The 25,291-nt window shown below is 42.3% G+C and overlaps 1 protein-coding gene across 1 annotated transcript; it reads right to left on the bottom strand.

Annotated features, from left to right (window-relative positions):
• Window positions 1–2,525: 2,525 nt before the first annotated feature.
• Window positions 2,526–25,245, bottom strand: MEIOC (meiosis specific with coiled-coil domain). Its single transcript, XM_062175048.1, has 9 exons — window positions 25,240–25,245; window positions 21,118–21,255; window positions 20,751–20,885; window positions 13,852–14,006; window positions 11,817–11,921; window positions 7,872–9,744; window positions 7,264–7,398; window positions 3,225–3,405; window positions 2,526–2,755 (listed from the first exon to the last, which is right to left on the bottom strand). The coding sequence occupies exons 1-9, from the start codon at window positions 25,243–25,245 to the stop codon at window positions 2,526–2,528; spliced, it is 2,958 nt and encodes a 985-aa protein (XP_062031032.1).
• Window positions 25,246–25,291: the final 46 nt, after the last annotated feature.

The raw sequence follows: 25,291 nt of genomic DNA, 5'->3' as shown, positions 1-25,291 counted from the left end.
TGCAGTGGAGGATGGCCCAGGACCTTGGGCCCTGTACCCGCATGGGAGACCAGGAGAAGCACCTGGCTCCTGGCTTCGGATCAGCGCAGCGCACCAGCCGTGGCGGCCATTTGGAGGGTGAACCAACGGCAAAAAGGAAGACCTTTCTCTCCCTCTCTCTCTCTCACTGTCTAACTCTGCCTGTCAAAAAAAACAAAACAAAAAAAATTAAAAAGGCAGAAAGGCAGAGTTACAGAGAGGCAGAAGCAGAGAGAGAGGTCTAATATCAGCTAGGTCACTCCCCAAAGGGCCACAATGGCTGAATGGCTGGAGCTGGGCTGATCCAAAGCCAGGAGCTTCTGGATCTCCCACGTGGGGGCAGGGCCATCTTCCGAGGCTTTTCCAGGCACATTAGCAGAGAGCTGGATCAGAACTGGAATAGCTGGGACTCAAACCAGCGCCCATATGGGATGCCAGCACTATAGGTGGCAGCTTTACCTGATATGCCACAGCACCATCCCCCAGAAATTTTATTTCGATTTGTCTGGATTAGCATAACAGCAGAACAAAATTTTACCTTTGAAGTTAGATCCCAGGAGATATCTGAATGGCATTTATTTATTTACCACCAAGTTCTTACGAATTAAATAAAATTTCTTTGGTTTTCTAACATGAGTAACTCTTAAGGTTAAAAACTAATACAAATGTAAAAAAAACAGAACTTAGGGCAGGCCTTTGACATACAGTTAAACCACTGGTTAGGATGCCTGCATCCCACATTGGAGTATCTGGGGTTTCAATTTCCAGCTCCAGCTCCTGATTTCGGTTTCCTGGTAATGCAGACTGTGGGACACAGCAGTGATGCCTCAAAGTAGCTGAATTCCTGCCAGCCACGTGGGAGACCTGAATTGAGTTCCCAACTGCTGGCTTTGTCCCTGTCCAGTGCCAGCTGTTGCAGCAAATTGGGACCAGCAGATGGGATATCCAATCCTCCCCCCCCCCCCATCTGTCTGTGTCTCTGTTTCTCAAAAAAAGAAACCAAGTATTTTCAACAAAGTAATTTATTTTTTCCTGAGAGAATAAATTCAGTACAATATTTGTTTTCATAACATCCAACATGTCTTATGTCAAACTTAACCACTCTCTATGCAGGGACTGTGGTGGGGTGATCTACTTTATTGATTACCCTCAATGTAATTCATCTGGGTAGCTCTAAGGCATATATCAGTGATCAAAATGTTTCTCCCTACAGTTACTCCTGCAATCTCAATCAGTTTCTTCCGCACATCATCTAAAGAAAATTTATGTGGTGTGATTACACTCTTTTTTAATACCAGGATTTCTAAAACCAAGAAAAACACCAACATTTTAAAACATTAGTGTTTCTAGTCAAGGATATTTCAATTAAATTTCATCAGTACATTATATTTTAGTTTAACTCATGCTAGAAATGTTTAAAACCCAAGATCTTCTGAGTCACATAATACCAACATTTCATGTTAATGAATAAATTACTCGGGTTCCATACAAAGATAGTAAGTCATGAGAAACAGAAAAAGCCAAGCTTTTAAGAGTTCTTTTTTAAAAAAAAATACAGAAGTAAACTAATGAACACAACTACACAAATATACTAACCAATTGCAAACTAAACTAGTTAAAGATTAACCTTAAAAAATACATTTTAGAACTTCGTGATACCCTCATAAAAGGCAGGAAACTAAGGGTATTAAAACAATAGTCATTATTCTAGTTACTGTGCATCAAGTCTAAAAGATCCAGATAAAGGAACTGTTTTGTTTTGATTCAATTTAAATACTTTAAAATTGGAATTATTAATTGATAGTATAATTAAATTTTAAATAATATACACAAATGATTTGAACAGGTTTTATATTCAGTAACTTGCATGGTTTTTACACTGGCACTTTTATCACTAATTTAGGAGAATCAGATGCATTTCCCTCCATATACTTAGGCACTAAGATTTCAAATTTATAAATATGGTAGTATTTTAAATTTTTACATGAATATTGGGTTTATTTTTGTTTTCCTTTGTTCCCTAGGTATTATCCAGTTTTGTAAGGAAAACACTTTTATATCACAATCAAAACTTGTCTTGGTTACTAGACTGTAGCCATAATTGGGTTACAGTCACTTAGATTCATTATTTGGAATTAATACTTACTAAAACAGAACTAAATGAAACTTATCTCCTAGAATTTCATATTTGCATTTACCTGCACTGCAGAATGGGTTTAAACAATATTTTAGCTGTTAGGAAATACTAATATACTTAAGCAAACTTGTTATCTTTGACTACTCAGAACTCTTGAGTAGTCAACTTTTACCTTTGAGTTCACTTTAAACTCTATCTGATTCATTCCAAAAAGAAGATTTTAAAATAGAAGTTAGACTTCATTAAGATATTAACTTCAAATCGGGAAGAAAAATTAATGTACTGAAAGTTTGACAAGTTCATTAAAATTTTTTTAGCATGTCTTGATACATTAACTTATCAGCTTTTTCTTCTTTGTGCTGGCATTTCCTTAATGTTTGTTTGTTTCACCTCGCTGGCTCATTGGATTGCTACTACTTATACTTTCATGGATTTTATCTTCGCAGTTTATGATATCTTGCAAAGCCTTTTCCATGTCTGCTTGACCAGCTGTACTGGCTGTTTTGGGCAAAGTCATTTGCAGTGCACACCACAGAGTAGTGCGTGCTTTCCTCGTTGCCACACACATCTCTTTAATTGCTGAAGCAAGGGCAAAAACATCTGTAAAAGAAAGATTCAGGGTCATTTCATTTTAGATTTAAATATACCTTTTAAAATTTAAATATCCCTCAACTCCTTTAAAAAAAAAAGATTTATTTGAAAGGCAGAGATAGAGAGAGGGAGAGATACAGAGAGATTTTCCATCAATTGTTTACTCCCCAAATGGTTGCAATGGTCAGGGGTTGGCCAGTCCAAAGCCAGGAGCTTCATCCAGGTTCCCCATGTGGGTGCAGGGGCCCAGGGAGTTGGGCCATCTTCCACTGCTTTCTCAGGTGCATTAGCAGGGAGCTGGATGGGAAGTAGAGCAGCTATGACTCAAACTGGTGCCCATATAGGATGCTTTACCTTTTTTTACTCCTTAGCTAATTATTTATTTTAGAAATTCACTCTTTTAGCTTCAGAACCTGATTTCATTAGTATTCCAATCATGTCACTTCCCTATCAAAAGAACATGCATTAATATTTGTACCTCTGTCATCTTGGCATCTAGGAACTCCCTGCCTTTGCCGATTTGATGCATTGACAATTTCATCCTTTCGACGTGACTGTACAATGTGAATGGATTCCAAGTGTCTATCAAGAGCAGTAGAGATATTAGCATGAAGAGGAGAGCTTCGGAGACGTTCCATTTTGCCTAGCAAAGTCACAACCTGAAGGAAACATTTTAAATTTTGATAAGACACATAACCACACTGTCCTGCCATTAACTCAACAACACATCATCAGTGAAGCAGAACAGAGATGAAAGCAATAACAATCATTCAAAAATAAATGAAAACTTACTGTCTGCTAGCACCATGCTGGGAGATGAAAAGGGAAAGTCAGTCCTTTATACCTACTGTATATTACTTCTAAAAATTTTTGCAGTTGAGAATAAACAACAATGATAAATTCAGATATTTCCATGTCACAGTACAAATGTAAAATCTGATACTGTCTTTGGCAAATAATGGAACGGTTTGCAAATAGAGCATTGTTAGAAGGTATTGAGGGGACGGCGCTATGGCGCAGTAGTTGATCCTCCACCTGCAGTGCTGGCATCCCATATACACACCAGTTCGAGTCCCAGCTGCTCCTCTTTCAATCCTGCTCTCTGCTTTGGCCTGGGAAAGCAGTAGAAGACGGCCCAACCACTTGGGCCTCTGCACCTGCATGGGAGTCCCAGAAGAAGCTCCTGGCTCCCAGCTTCAGGTCAGCTCAGCTCCAGTTGTAATGGCCGTTTGGGGAGTGAACCAGCGGATAAAGACCTTTCTCTCTTTCTCTCTCTCTCTCTCTCTCTCTCTCTCTCTCTCTCTCTCTCCCTTTCTCTGTAACACTACCTCTCAAATAAATAAATAAAACCTTAAAGAAATAAAAATAAAAAAGGAAGGTATTGAAATCTAAAGGGAAAAATTTTGATCTAAAAGGGAGAAACACTAAGTTGATTAATCCTGAGTTCAACAAGTCCTTAATCTTTCTGGACCTTCAGTATAAGTATTCTCCTTTTAGGGCCGGCACCATAGCTCACTTGGCTAATCCTCCGCCTGTGGCGCCGGCATCCCACATGGGTGCCGGGTTCTAGTCCTGGTTGCTCCTCTTCCAGTCCAGCTCTCTGCTGTGGCCCGGGAGGGCAGTGGAAGATGGCCCAGGTGCTTGGGCCCTGCACCCACATGGGAGACCAGGAAGAAGCACCTGGCTCCTGGCTTTGGATCAGCGTAGTTCTGGCCGTAGCGGCCATTTGGGGGGTGAACCAACGGAAGGAAGACCTTTCACTCTGTCTCTCTCTCTCCCACTAACTCTAACTGTTAAAAAAAAAAGTATTCCCCTTTTAGAAATCAGAAATATTCTGATAATAATACTAACTAGTGACAGTATTAAGAAATCCATAATACAGAAAATGATGATTTAAATTTATATTGAAATAATAAAAAATAAACCCTGTAATCGTCAAAACTAAGGAAAATTCAGAAGGTTCTCAAAGCTGTCATTAATGAAGCTTAAAAAGAGGCACTAGATATATTAGATCAGTAGGGAGAGTATGTTTCATATGCTTAAATTATTTCAAATACTAAACTTGGAAGGTTTATAGAAAAAAACTTAATAAGGATTTGAGTATCAAGTAAATAATTGCCTCAGGAGCTAAATGACCTAACAGTTCACATAAGAATTTGGTGGTGTTCAGTAGAATGTAGAAAAAATAACCTCTCAAGAAACTAAAGGCTCCAGAATGAATGTCTAACCTCACTCTCTTAGCAAATTCCTTTGGAATAACTATTCTAGATGTTAAATATTTTCCTCCCAACTGTACATCAGCCAGATCTTTGAAGAGAAAAAAACTCCAGGGAATTGCCAGTTTACACATATAAAACATATGGTAGTTTATTCAGATATATAAAGAAAACGTTTTTTAAAGTTTGAGAGAGAGTGTGAGAGCTCACTTCCCAAATGCTCTCTAGGGCCAGGACTGGGCCAAAACGGAAGCTAGGAGACAGGAAATCAAGTCAAGCCTCCCATGCAGATGGCAGAAACCCAATTCCTTGAGCCATCACCTTTTCATATTAGCAGGAAGCTGGAGTCAGAAGCTACAGGCAGGCATCAATGTAACAGGTAAGTGAGCATCTTAACTGGTAGGCCTAACACCCACCCTGACAACCATTTTGGGTAAAAAAACAGTGTTAGGAGTAAAGAGATCTGAACAGTTGAGTTTTAACAAACATTTATAAAGTGTTTATTTTTCGTTGTGAATTCTACCTAACAAGCTAGAAAATATTAAATATTTTTCTCTTCTGTGGACTGAAATAATGTTGCTAAATATAATGTTATGAGGCTGGCACTGTGGCAAAGTAGGCTAAGCCTCTGCCTGTGGCTCTGGATCCCATATGGGTGCTGGTTAGAGCCCTGGCTGCTCTATTTCCAATCCAGCTTTCTGCTACGGCCTGGGAAAGCAGCAGAAGATGGCCCAAGTGCTTGGGTCCCTGCACCCACATGGAAAACCTGGAAAAGGCTCCTGGCTCCTGGCTTCGGATGGGCCCCACTCCAGCCGTTGCAGCCATGTGGGGAGTGAACCAGTGGAGGAAAGACCTTTCTCTCTGTCTCTCCCTCTTTCTGACTGTAACTTTACCTCTCAGATAAATAAATAAAATCTTTAAATATAATGTTATAACAGCTATAACCTTCTAAATTAATGGGAAGCATAAACAAAGCTGGAAAAGTATATTTTATAATATCCATAGTTTGTGATCCTTTGATTCAATTGCCTAGAAATATATTACTCAGATAAAGGAATTTTAAGTGTATTTAAAAATAATAAGAGTGAAGTCTTTGTTAAAATAACATGCTGATATACCCTCATATCAATATCTGAACATACTATGGATAATTCCATTATACAAGTGTACACTCTTGGGGCTGGTGCTATGGCTCACCTCTACCTGTGGCGCTAGCACCGTGCTGATCAGAAGGCAGGAGCCAGGTGCTTCTCCTGGTCTCCCATGTGGGTGCAGGGCCCAAGCACTTGGGCCATCCTCCACTGCACTCCCGTGCCACAGCAGAGAGCTGGACTGGAAGAGGAGCAACCGGGACTAGAACCTGGGGTGCCTGCACCGCAGGCAGAGGATTAGCCTATTGAGCCACTGCACCGGCCTTATTTATTTGTTTGAAATGCAGAGTTATGGAGAGAGAGGGAGAGACAAAGATTTTCCATCTGCTAGTTCAAATGGCTGCAGTGGCCAGGGCTGTGCCAGGTCAAAGCTAGGACCTTGGAACTTGAGTCATATGGGTCTTCCACAGGGTTGGCAGGAGCCCAAGCACTTGGGCTATCTTCTGCTGCTCTCCCAGGCATTTTAGCCTGGAGTTGGATTGGAAGTGGAACTGCCAGGACTAAACTGGCACTCATTTGGGATGCTGACTTTGCAGGTGATGGTGCAGCAACACGACAATGGCCTCACTATTATATATGGAGATTTATTTTTAAATTTATTTAAAATTTAATATTTTAAAGATTTTATTTATTTGAAAGAGAGAGGTAGAGACACAGAGAGAGAGCGAGGTCTCCTATCTTCTGGTTCATTCCCCAAGTGGCCCCAACAGCTGGAGCTGAGCCGATTCAAAGACAGGAGCCAGGAGTTCTTCTGGTCTCCCACATGGGTGCAGGAGCCCAAGGACTTGGGCCATCCTCCTATGCTTTCCCAGGTGCATTATCAGGGAGCTGGATCGAAGTGGAGCAGCCAGGACTCCAACAAGCAACCATATGGGATGCCAGTGCTGCAGGCCTGGGCTTTAACCCACTGCTCCACCGTGCCAGCCCCTCCAGTCTATATTTTAAAGACAGCATGGCCTAACCCTGGCTGTTGTGGGCATTTGGGGATAAAACCAGCAGATGAAAGATCTCTAACTCTCTTTCAAATAAAATGGAAATAAATAATATAAATAAATAAAAATAAAATCCTTCAGAGCTCTTAACTTGCTGAAATGTTTTAAAATTTAATCAAGCATGTAAAAATCCACTGTTAGATATTTCTACAGCTTACTCTGGCTTGTTCTCGAAGTTCATCCACAATTAAGCGATCAACTCTAGATGGGTTAGAGGTCAGCCTTGGAATTGGAGTATTGTTAGTGCTGGATACTTTTTTTCCTGGATAATTCTTGGCAAGGGCTAATTCAGTCTGTAAAGAATTACACAATTTTTAGATGCTGAACTTTCTAAATGTAACTCAACCTATGAATAGCATTTTCATAGGCCCAAGAAATAGAAAATTACTCCTCTGTTTTGGTATAAAAAGATAATAAACATAAACCATGGTAGCATGGTATTTTTCTGTCATCCTTAAGGCATATAAAAATATCCAACTATTTTGACACTTTAATACTAAAATTAATTTCAAAGAAATAAACTTTTAACCCAATAAGGGAAAAAATACTTCATTGACAAAATAAACTAAAATATTAACATATAAACATTATTTCAAGATTTTTTAATGCTTCAGTAACCCAGTTAATTCTTTATAGTCATGAAACTAACAAGTACTATACATTATACAATTCAACTTAGAAATAAAGCAAGAACAGTAACTACAATAAGGCAAAGTGAAAACAGGCAAAGAGAACATACTGTTACCCCTGGACAGCTTTGTGTTACCTTTTTCCTCTCCTTTTCTAATGCTCTCCATTGTTCATAGCATTCTTCTAGACGAACATGAAGTTCACTGGCTGGTCCACTACGGGTTTTAATTGGTCTTTGAAATCCAAAAGTTGGTACGAAACCAGAAAAGGAATTATCACCATACATCATATCATTAAAATAAGGGTATAAATGGCTTAAGTCATCATAAGAAAACAAATCATAGGAATCCAACAGTGGAACAACTGAATGGCCAAATGGGTGAGTAGCTCTTAGGGGAAACCCATTGGAACCAAGTTGTTGAAAACCCTGATTATGCCTTAAGTCTCCCATCATATAATTATTAGAAAAGCATGATGCCTGTGTGCGACCCACACGGCTATTAATATTGCTATCTCCACTTCCTTGTCTGTGGCTATTAAAATGACCCTGTGACTCCAGCAGATCTTGATACGTGTTTTGAGATAAGCCATCTAAATGCTTTGGACCTTCCTCAGGATCATAATGTCCACTCTGGGGCTTGGCTTGAAAATTATGTTTGTTTACATTTTCAATGATCCCATACTGCTGAGCTGAATAGCTATCACAGAATCCATTTGGCTGCTTTATTTTTTTATCAGTAACCGATTCAAAGAGATTTTCTTCTCCAGTTTTTGTCAGTCCTTCCATATGATTGACAGATTGGATTCTTTCTGCACCATTGTAACTGAGATCAAAACTGGAAAATGCTGAGGGATTTTCTTGGCAATATTTCTGAAATAAATTGCTATTTGGGGTTAAATTTGTGGATGATAGTTGGGGGAAATCTGAAGAATGGTTAGAACCCTTTGAAGCTGCATTTAAATGACTATTTAATTTCATCAAGTTACCTTGATTTCGATAAGGAATAGGAGTGTTGTTTTTTGTTTGAACATTCATCCATGTTGGTCTGTTTAAGTTGATACCTCCTGAAGATGCTGCTGAGTTTGATAATAAATTCACTGATTTAAAATACTCAGAATTTGGGGGATCAGGTTTAGCAAACTGTTGCTTTTCTGTGACATTTGCAAAATCATTAGTTGGACAAGCTGTGTGAGGTTTTAGTACATATTCTGGTTTTAAGCCAAAATCGGCAGCAAATGCTGCTTCTTTTGCAAACTGTTTTTCTGTCAGGTGTGGTGTAGTTTTTGGAAATGTGAAATTCTGTTGGTCAGGTATTGTCTCCTCCATTTTTTTCTGATTTGCTGGTTTAACCTGAAATAACTTTGTGTACGTGTCTGCTTCTACATTTGGTGTTTCAGGTGTATTGCTATTGGCTAATTTTTTACTATCTTGGACACTAAAATTTGAACACTTATTAAGTTTAGCCTTATTAGGATGAGCATATTCTGGGTATCTACAATAATCTGCATTTTCATTATATCTGTTAAATTGGGAAAGAAACATCTCTGCTCTTTTTTGCTGTAATGGTGCTTCAAGACCTTTAGCACATATTTTTTCTCTTCCATAAGGGTAAGTATCAACAACTGATTCTTTCATGATATCAGACAGACCAGTCTGTGGTGTAAAACAGTTTTTGATAAATGGATATTCCTGGAATGTTGTCTTAGCTGTATCATTTGTCTGGATATTGTAACAGTTAGAATGATCACTTCGTGATGGGTACATCCATTGTTCTTCAAGGTCTAAACCAGTAAATCCATGATAAAGTTCATCTATTTTTTGTTGTGGTGTGAGATTGCTATTATGCAGATACTGCTTCTCCACTGCTGACACAGATTCACCACTATAAAAAGCTTGCTGAGAGATGGCTGTATCTATTGGCCTTTTGGTTTCTGTTAAGAGGTCATGGTGATCTGCAAATCTGCTTGTGTTCATTGGCCAAACTGACTTTAAGTTGGAGGAGCAGGTCCTAGAACAAGTAAATATACTTAATTACAACTTAGGTTTTAAAGATTCCTCAATGGAGAAGATAGGAAATGTTTTCAAAAACATTTATCTTGTCCCACACCTCACCATTCTCAAGTCCTTTCTAACCCTGCTTTATAAACTACCATTACCTCCAAATAATCCTGTATCATACAAATGTGCTATATGCTATATAAATACAGCAACATGTGACATAACATTTCAGTCAATGACAGTCCAAATATATGCATGCAACAGTGTCCCCCTAAATTATAATGGGGCTGAAAAATTCCTAATGCCTGCTGATGTCATAGCAGTCGCATATCATTGTCACAACAAATGCATTATTCAAACATTTGTGGTACTACTGTAAACAAACTAGCAGGGCTGGCAGTCATAAAAATATAGTATACAACAATTATGTACAATATGTAATACTTGATAACAAATGACTGTTACTGGTTATGTTTTTTCTATCATTAAAATGTGCTGCTTCTACTTATTAAAAAGTTTACTATAAAAAATGTACCATGTTACAATGGCAGCAACCTCATACATCTTGTGATCACATGTCTTGATTGCATTAAGGGCCATGTCAAGTGATTGGCATGTACCACCTATGTTTGTAAGTAGGTACACTCTATGATGTTTAAATGACAACAAAATAACACATTTTTCAGAATGTGTCCCTGCTGTTAAGTAATGCATGGCCATGTTCATTTTAATCTTAAAATGTCTTGGGACCAGGGCTGTGGCGTAGCAGGTAAAGCTGCTGCCTGCAGTGCCAGCATCCCATATGGCCGCTGGTTTGAGTCCCGGTTGCTCCACTTCCTATCCAGCTCTCTGCTATGGCCTGGGAAGGCAGTAATAATGGCTAAAGTCCTTGGGCCGCTGTACCCACGTGGGAGATCCAGAGGAAACTCCTGACTCCTGGCTTTGGATAGGCACAGCTCCGGCCGTTGCGGCCAACTGGGGAGTGAACCAATGGATGGAAGACCGCTCTCTCTCTGTCTCTCCTCTCTGGTGTGTAACTCTTTCAAATAAATTTAAAAAAAAAAACTTTTTTTAAAAAAAAATGTCTTTACTTGGAGGCCGGCACTGTGGTATAGTAGGCTGAGCCACTGCCTGCAGCACCAGCATTCCATATGGGCGCCGGTTCAAGTCCGGGCTGCTCCTCTTCCCGTCCAGCTCTCTGCTTATGGCCTGGGAAAGCAGTGGAAGATGGCTCAGTGGAAGATGTTGTTATTCTAAGTTGCAACTGCTTGGGCCCCTGCACCTGTGTGAGAGACCCAGAAGAAGCTCCTGGCTCTTGGCTTCGGGTCAGCTCAGCTCCAGCCTTTGTGGCCATTTGGGGTGTGAACCAGAGGACAGAAGACTTTTCTATCTCTACCTCTCTCTGTGACTTTATCAAATAAATAAAATTAAAAAAAAAAAAAAGTCTTCACTGCACTTTTCAAAGAGGCATTAATTAAAGCCTAAGGCTAATGACTTCATGACCTTAGATGAATTTTTCATAATAAGCAGAAAATAAGCTTTTCCTTTGATTAGGTTATTATATCATATAAAAGTGTTGTTGACCATAAATTTTTAATGAAAAAATATCTTTTGCTTAAACTGTTTTTGAAATTAAAATATTTATTTGATTACATATATGCTGTGTATTTATCTATTCATGAAATATGGATTCCACACCCAAATAAATCAATTAAATATATTTAAAAACTTCTATATGTACTTCTGCACAGCATTAGTACACATCACTTTTATTCCTTAGGACCCATGTACAAAAGGCCCTTGGATTTGTATTCTTTAAGCCAAAGTTTAGCTCATGAACTCAAGGGAAATAGCTTGGAATTATGCAAGAATAATTTTTCAAATAAAAGTTCTTAAGCAAATAAAACTTTAGACTGAATTTTCAGTTCTATGGCAAGTACTTCAGCAAAACAAGGCTCTTAGACATAATTTGAACTAAGAACATCTGTCAGAAGATACACTATTAAAGTTAATAAAACAAGGTAACCTGCAATGTGTGGCTTTAAAAGATTATACACTATAAAACTTATATAACCTACTAACCCTTCAGCAAAATATGGCTGTGATTTATCTTGTTCTTCCAAAATGTTGGACACAAGTCCATATAAGTCTGTTTCACTGCCATAGTCATTTCTTTCAGTTTGAATCCTAAAAATAAATGTCACATGTAAGCTTTGTGGATGCTAAAACACAACATATTGATCCAGACTTACTTTACCATTATTTTTCTACATAATATTTGGACTTATCTACACCATCATTTCAAATAAAGAGAGGGCAGGACATTTTCCACTTAGGCAAGGTGTGTATCCTGCATAAATATTTCTCCTTTATTTCAAATCCTGTGTCTAGTTTACAATGTGTTCTTGCCTCTCCACAACACATAATCTTCATTTTCGGTGACCAACATATAAATCTCTGACCTATGATGTCACAGACATTCTTGGTACCATAGCTGCTCCTGAAATTGTGTCTGGTCCTATTATATATCATTCCATCAACTCTTGCTTAGTTTCCACATTTGTGATTTGGAAACGAAACCATGTGAACTGTTCTATTTTTGTGAATTTTTATTATAAGTATTGGATGAAAAAATGAAATGTGACATGGTAATCCTAGATACCAAAGCAATTTTTCAGTTGTTCCTTAAATATAACACATTTGAAGTCTAACCCCAAATCCTTGCCAAAGCAGTGACTGGTTGAAGTTCCATGTACTTGAAATTCCACCTAGTGACCAAATTATCTAATTAATGTAAAACAAAAACAAGCACATGGAAAATTGGTACCTTTTATTTAACATGTTTTTTGGGTAATTTCTTCCTAGAAGTAATATGTTGTTATTCTAAGTTGTAACTGCTTGTTCTTTGATATTTTATTTCTAGCATTTCAAAATGTTGGGATACTTTAGAAATAACTTATATTTGCATAACACTTAAATATGTAATTGATCTTCATAAAATCAGGATCAAGTATTAATAATCATTCAGTTATTATCTATTGAATGGATGAATGGCAATTTGTGAAAAACTTGTATTTTGCAGAGGTATATGACATACAAACTATTTACTGGCTGAACAAACTGTCTGCCAATAAGACTAATTTTTTTCTATTATATCATCTCATAAAGATTCAATATAAAAGTTTTTCTTTTTCTGTACAACAATATATTAGTATTTACTTAGAAAAATATTCAATGTAATATATATAAAATTGTTGTTACTAGAGGGTGGGTAGGTGGAATGAAGGTGAACTTTCACTTTTCTTGACATTTCTCTCCACAAAGTTGTAATTTTTCAATAATACGTATCAACTTATAAAATAGTTTTGTATTACATAGTCTAATAAAATGATTAGAGATTTTCTAAAGGTTTTAAATTTTAACTTTTTAAAATTAACTGGATTAAACAAATAACTTTATTTTCTAGTTATACTAAAGATGCATCAGCCCCTATCAACAGCTGCTCAATATATATAAACATAGAAGGCACTCCCTTTGGCTTCTCTTTGCAATAGGCTCCCATTGTGTCCTATACCTCTATGTAACCCTCACTGTACTTGCAGTGCCTGAAATGTCACTGTAAGTCATGTTATCCACACCATCATCATCATAACTGAAAGATCATCAAGGCAGGTATACTATTTGCCATGTTAATTCTAGTATTCCCAGTAGCAGAGCACCTGACACAGAACAGGCCTTTATTTGTGGAATTGAATACAAAAATAATTTAAAATCTCTTATGTTTGATAAAACTGTTGTTTATATATAAAGGGAAAAAGTTACTGAAAATTAGAATTGTATAAGGAAATAGATTTAACAATTGTAATGTTTTATCTTCAGAAGGAGGAACTCAGGGTTCACTAAAGGTTATCTCCAATGAATTTATAAAGTAATAAACTAAAAATTATTTACAACTAAATTGCCCAGTTTAGGTTTTCCTGAAAGTTTGACAAACATAAAGTTAAAATGCTACAACATTAAAATGTTGACCCAGGAAAAAGACAGCTAATATACCTCTGTTGCTATGTAATGAAATTTAAAAACACTTCATTTAGCCTGAGAAATCTAATTAATTTACCTGTTCTTTACATTGATCTGAGAATTAGAAGATTGCTTAATATCATCTCCATAAGTAGACCACGGTGCATAGAAAAGTGAAGAATCTACAGAATTTGAATATTCTGTTGAGGAAAGTGGAGTGTAGGTCTGCCTTAGGTCTACATTGTCTTCACTCTGAAATTTTTAAGAAATGTTTGCATATCAGAGACATCAAAACCTACCATAGCAAGCACAAGCAATATATAAAGCAAATGACTGTGGCTGTGTTGCAATCTTTACAAAAATAGGCACTGGGCAGATCAAGCCCCTTATTGCTGACTCCTGATGGAAAACACCTAAAATTACTGCTTTAATTTTTTTTTAACAGATGAGTATTCTGTGGATATTACTAGTGATATCCTAAATAAATGTTACACAAAACTGAGACTGAATGCTCCCAATTTGTGAAAATATATAGAACTTTCCAATTTTCAAAGAAATCCCACATACACAATTGTATTCAGTCAACCTGTGACATGGGTATTATCTCTCTTTTTTAAAAAAAAAATATTTATTTATTTGAAAATCAGAGTTACACAGAGAGAAGGAGAGGCAGAGGCAGAGAGAGAAAGAGAGAGGTCTTCCATCTGCTGGTTCACTCCCCAGTTGGCTACAACAGCCGGAGCTGCGCCGATCCAAAGCCAGGAGTCAGGAGCTTCTTCAGGGTCTTCCATGCAGGTGCAGGGGCCCAAGGAGTTGGGCCATCTTCCACTGCTTTCCCAGGCCATAGCAGAGAGCTGGATCGGAAGTGGAGCAGCTGGGACTCAAACCGGTGCCATATGGGATGCTAGCACTGCAGGTGGTGGCTTTACCCACTACACCACAGCGCCAGCCCCAGGGGTATTATCTCTTTTAAAAATAAGGGAACTGGGGCCAACACTGTGGCACAATAAGTAAAACCCCTGCCTGTAACACCAGCATTCCATATGTGGGCAGGTTTGTGTCCTGGTTGCTCTACTTCCCAACCAGTTCCCTGCTAATGACCTTGGAAAAGCCCAAGTGTTTGGACCCTTTTCACCCATGTGGGAGCCCTGGAAGAAGCTCCTGGTTTCTTGGCTTCTGCCTGGCCCAACCCAACCATTGTGGCCATCTGGGGAGTGAACCAGATGGAAGATTCTATCTCTTACTTTCAAATAAAATAAATAAATCTTTGACAAAAAAGAAAACACAATGGAACTGAGGCTACACTTTGCTCAGCCATGAGACAAAATTAAAACAGGTCATCTTACTCCTAGTTGCAGGCCTTTTTTTTATCTATTTTCATCCTAGTTTCTATTTTTAAGAGATTTTGTAAAAATGAAATTATATATACAAGGTTATGATTTCTTCAGAAATTTTAAAGATATGACTAGTTAGAAGAAAAGTACAAACTCCTTTTCTTTTTTGGGTGAACATTTCTACAATGAACTTTGAGTACACAAGACAGAAAGTTTGGATTTTAAGATTTTAATGAATTATTTAAAACCCTGACTCCAAAAGAGATTGAGATGCAATGAAAACTAAAAAAAAAAAAAAAAAAAAAAAAAAATTAGCAAACAAGAAAAGACTAAATTAGTTTAGACATTGTTTAATCTAAAAAATGCTTTTTTTAAGGAAGTCTAAAGATATATTCACAATTCTTCACCCTCCAAAAAAATAAGGAATTATTAAAACCTGAGATATTAAAATAACTAAATATCCAGACATAAACACAATGGTAGTAGTACTTTTTATACTTACAAAAACAGGAAAGATATAATTCTGACTAAAAATACTTTCTAATTCCTTCTATTCTATTAATCAAAATTTGTATCAGAGGGGCCATTCTTGTGGGACAATGGGTTAGGACACCACTTGCAACACTGGCATCCCATATCTGAGTGCAGGCTGGATTCCAGGCTGCTCTGCTTCTGATCCAGCTTCCTGCCTATGAGCCTGGGAAGACAGCAGAAGACAGTCTGAGTACTTGGGCCCCCTGCTGCCCACGTGGTAGACCTGGATAGAGTTCCTAGCTCCTGGCATCAACCTGGTCCACACCTGGCTGGTGTGGTTATTTGGGGAGTGAACCAGCAGATGGAAGATATCTCTCTCCCTCTCTCTCTAAAATAAATAAATTATTAAAAATAAAACATATGAGAAAAGACAGTTATTAAAAATATTTCTAAAGTTTTGTTCTTCACAGACAACATGGTCATTGAAAAACATATTAAATGTATAACACTGAGTTTATACTGTATCAATAAAATATGAAAATAAAGAAATACCTTCCAATTCCCCATCTCTAAGATCTCAAAATATTTTTACATCCATTTGTTTCAATTCTGGTTACTATTTAAAACCTACACATAATTTTTCTGTTTATAGCTTATATCATGATAACTGTTCTCAAGTTGGGTACACTGAAGCATGGAAGGGATCTTGCTGAGAATGCCACTAAATTTCTTTTGGGAACACCTTTTACAATGGCTTTTTTTTTTTTTTTTTTTTTGACAGGCAGAGAGGACAGTGAGAGAGAGAGAGAGAGAGGTCTTCCTTTTGCTGTTGGTTCACCTCCCAGTGACCACTGCGGCCGGCGCACCGCGCTGATCCGAAGCCAGGAGCCAGGTGCTTCTCCTGGTCTCCCATGTGGGTGCAGGGCCCAAGCACTTGGGCCATCCTCCACTGCACTCCCAGGCCACAGCAGAGAGCTGGCCTGGAAGAGGGGTAACCGGGACTAGAACCCAGTATGCCGGCACCAAAGGTGGAGGATTAGCCTATTGAGCTGCAGCACCGGTTACAATGGCTTTTTTTAAAAAAAAAATATTTATTTATTTATTTGAAAGTCAGTTACACAGAGAGAGGAGAGGCAGAGAGAGAAAGAGAGAGATCTTCATGGGCTACTATGGCCGGAGCTGTGCTGATCCGAAGCCAGGAGCCAGAAGCCTCCTCCAGGTCTCTCACACAGCTGCAGGGGCCCGAGGACTTGGGCCATCTTCTGCTTTCCCAGGTCACAGCAGAGAGCTGGATTGGATGTGGAGCAGCTGGGACTTGAGCCAGTGCCCATATGGGATGCTGGCACTGCAGGCAGTGGCTTTACCCCCTATACCACAGTGCCAGGTCCTACAATGGCTTTTATCTTCAGAGCTTTTCATAATTTTATTCCTTTACTTCTGATGTTTTCAACAAAGGTCTACCTTAACCCCTTTTGGAGTGTAAAGTGTCCAAAGAAATACAAACAATTGTTTATTTTTTTGAAATGGTTGCTTCAACAAAAGAATTTCTAAATTATGTTTTAGCAAATAAGATAAGCAGTGTTTGAAACTAGATAATTTTGGGAGTATTCCTTCAAATGCTTTTAAACATAAATTCACAAATAGGGGCGGGCAAGCATCCTAGTGGTTAGGACGCCAGTTAAGATGCCCGTGTCTTATGTCAGACTGAATTTAAACTCTTCCTCTGGTTAATGCACATCCTGGGAGGCAGTGGTGCTGGCTCAAGTAATTGGGTTCCTGAAACCCACTGGGAGACCTGAATGTAGTTCCTGGCTTCTATTTTCTGTCCCAGTTGGTTGCAAGTACAGACATCTGGGGAGTGAAGCAGTGGATGGGAACTCTGTCTCTCTGCCTCTCAAATAAAGAAAAATTTAAAACTAAAAATTAGTTTTAAATATTAGAAAAATCACATCTCGGCCGGCGCCGTGGCTTAACAGGATAATCCTCCGCCTTGTGGCACCGGCACACCGGGTTCTAGTCCCGGTTGGGGCACCAGATTCTATCCTGGTTGCCCCTCTTCCAGGCCAGCTCTCTGCCATGGCCCGGGAAGGCGGTGGAGGATGGCCCAAGTCCTTGGGCCCTGTACCCGCATGGGGGACCAGGAGAAGCACCTGGCTCCTGGCTTCGGATCAGCACAATGAGCTGGCTGCAGCAGCCATTGGAGGGTGAACCAACGGCAAAAAGGAAGACCTTTGTCTCTCTCTCTCTCACTATCCAATCTGCCTGTCCAAAAAAAAAAAAAAAGAAAAAAAAGAAAAGAAAAGAAAAATCACATCTTTTTAAAGGATTGAATTAAGGAGCCAGAGCTGTGGCATAGCAGGTAAAGCTGATGCCTGTGGCACCTCATCGCATATGGATACTGGTTCGATTACCAGCTGCTACACTTCTGATCTGGCTCCCTGCTAATGTGCCTGGGAAGCAGTAGGAGATGGTCCAAGTGCTTGGGCCCCTGGAAGAAGCTCCTGGCTCCTGGCTTTTGACCCGCCCAGCTCCAGAAGATGCAATCATTTGGGGAATGAACCAGCAGATGGAAGATCTGTCTGTCTCTTCCTCTCAAACTCTGGCTTTCAAATAAATAAATATTTTAAAAAATGAAGTAATGATTTAATGTTTGTATTAAATATAATACATAAATATATAATACACAATATATTTATATATAATATATTTATATATACAAAACATATATATTTAATACATTAAATCCATATTATAAAGTAATATGGATTTAAATGTACTTGAAATATCTGAATTCTTTTCAGTTAAACATTTATGGAAGCCTAGAAGTATGCAAATATTTGGAGTTGGTTTATTAATTAATTTTTTAAAAGATTTATTTATTTATTTGAAAGCCAGAGTTAGAGAGTGAGAGGCAGAGGCAGAGAGAGAGAGAGGTCTTCTATCCACTGGCTTACTCCCCAAATGGCTGGGACAACTGGAGCAAAGCCAATCCAAAGCCAGGAACCAGGAGCTTCTTCCAGGTTTCCCATGTGGGTGTAGGGGCCCAAATATTTAGGCCATCTCCACTGCTTTTCCAGGCCATAGCAGAGAGCTGGATCTGAAGAGCAACAGCTGGGACTCAAACCGGCCCCCATATGAGATGCAAGCGCCACAGGTGGCAGTCTAACTTGATATGCCAACAGCACCAGCCCTGTGTGCATATTAATTAAGCTAACTACAGAATATATAATTTATCTGTTTGATGTACTGAAAGCAATTAGCTGAAATTAAATTGAGGTAAATTTTAGTGAGATGTAAACATTTATAGAGAGCAGTGGAACTCTGGCCTTGGACATGAAAACATGGGTGTTAGTGGGCTTTGTCATTAAAGGCACAAATCAAGCCCCTGATCCTCAGTTTCTCAATCTATACAATGGGTATAATAGAATACAAAGTTGTAGTGTGAATTAAGTAATTTATTTCTATATACTGTTATAATTCAAAGTATAACAATATCAATATTGATGTCCTGGTTAAATAATTTCAAATGAAAATGACATTACCCTAACCCTAATTTGATTAACAAAATTAAATGTCTGGGGCCGGCACTGTGCCGTAGCTGGTAAAGCAGCCTGCAGTGTTGGCATGCCACATGGGTGCCAGTTTGCGTCCCGGCTGCTCCACTTCCAATCCAGCTCTCTGCTATGGCCTGAGAAAGTAGTGGAAGATGGCCCAAGTCCTTGGGCCCCTACAACTGAGTGGGAGACCGGGAGGAGGCTCTTGGCTCCTGACTTCCGACCAGTGTAGCTCTTGCCGTTGCAGCGGACGGAGATCTTTCTCTGTCTTTCCTTCTCTCTCTGTGTAACTCTTTCAAATAAAAAATTAAATCTTAAAACACACACACACACACACATTAAATGTCTTAGGTGAGCTAAATGGTAGTAAGTAATTAAAGACATTGTTAAAGCCAGAGAATAAAGAAAACAGTTTGGCCTGCGCTGTGGCGCAGCAGGTTAACGCCCTGGCCTGAAGCGCTGGCATCCCACATGTGCGCCAGTTCGAGACCCGGCTGCTCCTCTTCCGATCCAGATCTCTGCTGTGGCCTGGGAAAGCAGTAGAAGATGGTCCAAGTCCTTGAGCCCCTGCACCCCTGTGGGAGACCCAGAAGAAACTCCTGGCTTTGGATCAGTGCAGCTCCAGCTGTTGCAGCCATCTGGGGAGTGAACCAACAGATGGAAGACCTCTCTCTCTCTCTCTCTGCCTCTCCTTCTCTCTGTGTGTAACTCTGACTTTCAAATAAATAAATAAATCTTAAAAGAAAACAGTTCATCTTTAAATCACCAAAAATATGTTCCTGCCGACATACAAAAACTTCTGGGTGTTGCTAACAGGAAGTTTCCGGGCCCGCGTGGTGGCGCAGCAGGCTAAGACGCTGCCTGCGACACCGGCGTCCCATTTGAGACGTGGCTGCTCCATTTTCCACCCAGCTCCCCGCTAAGAAGCCTGGGAGAGCAGCAGCAGATGGCCAAGCTATTTGGGGCCCTGCACCCACATGGGAGGCCCGGATGAAGCGCCTTGTCCAGCGCGCCACCTAGCGGACTTTTGGGAAGTGAACCAACGGATGAACGATTCTCTCATTGTGCCTTTCAGATAAACACGTCTTTTATTTTATTTTATTTATTTTACTTATTTTTTATTTTTTTGACAGGCAGAGTGGACAGTGAGAGAGAGACAGAGAAAGGTCTTCCTTTTGCCGTTGGTTCACCCTCCAATGGCTGCCGCGGTTGGCGCGCTGCGGCTGGCGCACCGCGCTGATCCGATGGCAGGAGCCAGGTGCTTCTCCTGGTCTCCCATGGGGTGCAGGGCCCAAGCACTTGGGCCATCCTCCACTGCACTCCCGGGCCACAGCAGAGAGCTGGACTGGAAGAGGAGCAACCGGGACAGGATCGGTGCCCCGACCGGGACTAGAACCCGGTGTGCCGGCGCTGCAAGGCGGAGGATTAGCCTAGTGAGCCACAGCGCCGGCCAAACACGTCTTTTAAAAAGGAATTGTCTGCCACTCTGGCTTGGGCTGTGCTGAGGACAGGCTGGTCGCAAGAGCCGGGAAGCAATGGCTTCCCCAGCGTTCCGAGTACGTGAGCTGCACGGGGCCCCGGGGCTCCCCAGGGGCCGCCCGAGGGGCGCGGGGCCGGAGGGCTGGCGCATGGACCTGCGGTTTGTAGCAGTCGTAGAAGGAGGCGGAGCCCGTGAGCAGCACGCTGTTGAAGACGTCGGTTAGCCGGCTGCTGCCGTCGGCGCTCAGGTTCCAGCAGCGACTCGCACCTCCCCGGAACGCCACCTTGGGCTGCACGGAACAGGGGCGGGAGACGCGAGGGTCGCCGCCGGGCCCCGCCGCCTCGCCCGCGCCGCCCCCGCCGCCCCGTCGGGGCCCCGCCCGGCCTCCTCCTCAAAACCCGCGTCGGGGGACGCGCCCGCCCCCCGGGCCCCCAACCGTCCCCACCGTCCCCACCCGTTACCTCAGGTCCCTCCCTCAGGCCGGCGGGGAGCCGGGGCGGGCAGGTCTCCCCGCCTCTCACCTCCATGGGGCTCCCCAGCCCCTCCTGGACGAGGTGCAGCTCCTGGGGTAGGGGGCTGAGGGGGGGCGTCGAGGCCCGGCTCCCTCGACCCGCGCCCCGCTGCCGCCGCCGCCGCCCCGGGCGCTGCCTGGAGCCGGTCTGAGGGTGGGGGGCCCGCCGCGGGGAGGGAGGCCCAGGGAGAGGCCGTTACATAGCCGACCGCAGGCTCGCGACCCGCACGCGACCAGGGCGCCGGCCGCCTCGCCACGCCCCCTTCTGGGAGGCCCTCCCCCCGCTTCGCACCCTTCCATTGGCCCGCTGCCCAGCCAATAGGCAGCCGCCTCCAGGGCTGCTACCCCCGAGAGACAGGGCTAAGAAGGGGCGGTTGGTCGACCTCACTCTCCTACCGCGCCCGAGCTTTTCCCGCTCAAAGTAAGCGTGATCAGGATTGGCTTCGACGGACAAGCACCAGTCTGATGATTGGCTAACAGGGCAGCGGAGGGGTGGGGCGTGGAAGGAGTGCCAGCCTACCCGGTGGGCAAGTGATGGAGGTGCTCGGAAGATTTGAAAAGTTGCCCAGCAACAGAGGAGTAAGCCTAAACCTATCTGAGGCGCAGCCCGTGCCAACATTTTCATTTTTGCCCCTAGGCCCCTCCCCTAGCTCCCAGAATCCTTTGTAGCCGCCCAGAAACCAACGGGCCTTGTACCGGTTTCCCGGGGGTAAAGAGCCCCTTAGAGTCTCCTGAGGGGAGCGCCGGCCCAGGCTTTCGGGGGTGAAAGCCTGTGGGTGTTAATACGGCTTTTGAACCAAGTTAATCCTGTGCGGCACAGAACCCATTCCCGGCACCTGGCGGGGTGTGACGTCTCAGAGAAGCACAGTTTGGCGTCCGCAGACGACGCTTTCTCGACGCGCGCACTGAGGGGAGGTGCTTGGCGGCGCCCGCATCCCGCGCGGGGTGCCCGGGCTGTGCTCGGCTTCTCGTTAACGCTCCCTGTGGGACGCCCTGGTGGCCCCGGTGCTGGGTCCCCTCCGCGGGGACACCCGGACCTCAGCGCGGTTCCTGGGCATCTGCGAAGGGAACTGGCGCGTGGGACCGCTCTCATTCTTAACCTCTCAAATAAATACATCAAAAATATTGTTTAAAGATGTGTTTGTTTGAAAGGCAGGATTACGGAGAGGGAGGGAGAGAGCTTCCACCCGCTGGTTCACTCCCCAAATGGCCACGGGGGTCCAGGAGGCAGGAGCTCCATCCGGGTCTCCCACGTGGGTGCAGGGCCCAAGCGGGTGGGCCATCTTCCACTGCTTTCCCGGGCCATAGCAGGGAGCTGGATAGGAAGTGGAGCAGCCGGGACTCAAACCGGTGCCCATAGGGGATGCCAGCATTGAAGGTGGTGGAACCGGCTCCACCACAATACTATTCCTATTAATAAATACTTAAAAAAAAAAAAAGTGTGAAGAACTTGATAGAAGTATGGGGCCAGCATTGGAGGTTAAGTCACTGCCTGTGAGGCCGGCATCCCATATGGGCACCAGTTCAAGTCCCAGCTGCTAAATTTCTGATCCAGCTCCCTGCCAATGCACCTGGGTCAGCAGCAGAAGATGGTGTAAGTGTTTGGGCCCCTGCTACTACTCAGGAGACCCGGATGAAGCTCCTGGTTCCTGGCTTTGGATCAGCGCTGTCCCAGCTGTTATGGCCATTTGCAAAGTGAACCAGTGGATGAAAGATTTCGCTCGCCCTCTCCCTCTCTCTGTGACTCTTTCAAATAAATAAAAATAAATCTTTAAAAAATCAAAACTTGAGAAATAAATGAATAGATGTTCTTTCGAGTCAGGCACAGAAGGCTTTAGGATAGTGGAATTAATGCCCTGGGCCTATCGTACTGCCCTGATGTTTTTTCAGATCCCAACTCAGCTTTGTATTCAGAAGGCTGACTGAGCAGGTGCATGTCTCTGCAGCATTGGGGAAGTAGCTGGTGTGGGGCCCGTTCCCCCTTTACATTGAGTCAACTGATTTTTTTTTCCAAAGAATTTTCCCAAAGAATTTTGAGAAACTATGAATCAATCCCCTTATATATTTTTTAAATTAATTAATTTATTATTTGAAAGAGTTACAGAGAGGCGGAGGGAGAGAGGGAGGGAGAGAGAGAGAGAGAGAGAGGCCTTCCATCTGTTGGTTCACTCCCCAGATGTCCACAATGGCCAGAGCTGCACCAATCCTAAGTCAGGAACCAGGAGCTTCCTCTGGGTCTCCCCACGAGGGTGCAAGGGCCCAAGGACTTGGGCCATCCTCTGCTACTTTCCCAGGCCATTAGCAGAGAGCTGGATTGGAAGTGGAACAGCCAGGTCTCGAACCAGCGCCCATATGGGGTGCCGGCACAGCAGGTGGCAGCTTTACCAGCTATGTCACAGTGCCGGCCTCCCCTTATATATTTTTGTGGTAAAATACACTTAAGAGTCACCATTGAACCATTTTTATGTATATGATTCAGTGGCATTATGTATATTCACTGAATCCTGTGTGCTAGTCACTGAGTCTCCATTTCCAGAACTTTTTGTTTATCTCAAACTGCTTCATTAATCTCTGTATGAAGGAAACAACTTCCATTCCCCCCACTCTCAACCGCTGGCAGCAACTGGTTTTTTTTTTGTTGTTGTTGTTTTTTGTTTTGTTTTTTTAACATTTATTTATTTGAAAGAGTTACACAGAGAGAAGGAGAGGTAGAGAGGTCTTCCATCTGCTGGTTCACTCCCCAATTGGCCGCTACAGCTGGAGCTGCAATGATGTGAAGCCAGGAGCCAGGAGCTTCTTCCCGGTCTCCCACATGGGTACAAGGGCCGAAGGACTTGGGCCATCTTGTACTGCTTTCCCAGGCCATAGCAGAGAGCTGGATCAGAAGTGGAGCAGCTGGGTCTGGAACCGACACCTATTTGGGATGCCGGCACTGCAGGCAGCAGCTTTACCCGCTACACCACAGCGCCAGCCCCAACTGTTCTACTTTTAAAAAACGATTTATTAATTTTTAAAGTCTTATTTATTTGAAAGGCAGTTTTACAGAGAGGGGTTGGGGAAGAGTTCTTTCATTTGCTGGTTCATTCCCCAAATGGCTGCAATGGCCAGGGCTGGGCCAGGTTGAAGCCAGGAGCCTGGCACTCCATCTGGGTCTCCCATGTGGGTGGTAGAGGCCAAGTACTTGGGCCATTCTGCTGCTTTCCCAGCTCAGTATCAGGGAACTGGATCAGAAGCAGAGCAGCCAGGGCTCCAAACAGTGCTTGTATGAGATGCCGGCACTGCAGGAGGCCATGTGACCTGTTGTGCCACAATGTGGGTCCCTCTCCTTTCTGACTGAATTTGACTAAGCAACTTCATGTAAGTGGAATCATATTTGTCCTTGTGCGGCTGAATTAATTCTCTCAGCATGTAATCAAGGTATACCATGTTATAGAATATATTGGAACTTCATTCATTTTTGTGCTTGAATAATAATCCATTGCATGTATATACATTTTATTTATGTATTCATCTGTTGATGGACCCTTAGGTTATGCCTGCCTGTTTACTACTGTGAATAATGATGCCATGAATATTGATATACAAGTATCTGATTCTTTTTTTTACCAATTCTCTTGGGGATATGGCTAAGAGTGCAATAGATTGAGTACACGGTAATTCACTTAGCATTCTGAGGCACTCCAAACCATTTTCCATAGTGGCTGCACCATTTGACCTCCCCAACAGCAATGGCTCACTCCCCAGATGCCTGCTGGGGTTGGGCCAGCACTGAACTTGGGAGCCCGGAACTCAAATTACTTGAGCTTTCACCACTGCCTTTCAGGGTCCACACAGGGACCACATTAAACAGGAAGCTGGAGTCAGGAGCCAGAGCTGGGTAGTGAACCAGGTGCTCCAACGTGGGATGCAAGTGTCTTAACTGCTGGCTTAGACACCCTGTGAATGGTGTTAAAATGCAAATGAGTGGGAAAAAACCTCAAATACTTTTTCAAAGTGAACCCTCAGGCAGGAAGACAGACATTTACCTATGTGTGTGAGAAGTAAAAAATGTGGCTAAGTAAGGGAAGGGGCTTAGATGTCTTGGAAACATCTGGAGAGCAACTGATGTTTGATTAAAGATGCCGCCAGGTACCATCATGAGCGGTCCGTGGTGGTCCCTTGCTCGGGACCCTTTCTGCCAGGTA

This window comes from Lepus europaeus, chromosome 18, assembly GCF_033115175.1.
Source record: "Lepus europaeus isolate LE1 chromosome 18, mLepTim1.pri, whole genome shotgun sequence".
NCBI classification, from domain to species: domain Eukaryota; kingdom Metazoa; phylum Chordata; class Mammalia; order Lagomorpha; family Leporidae; genus Lepus; species Lepus europaeus.
Note: the sequence above shows the minus strand (reverse complement) of the source record. Positions and strands in the feature narration are given on the sequence as shown.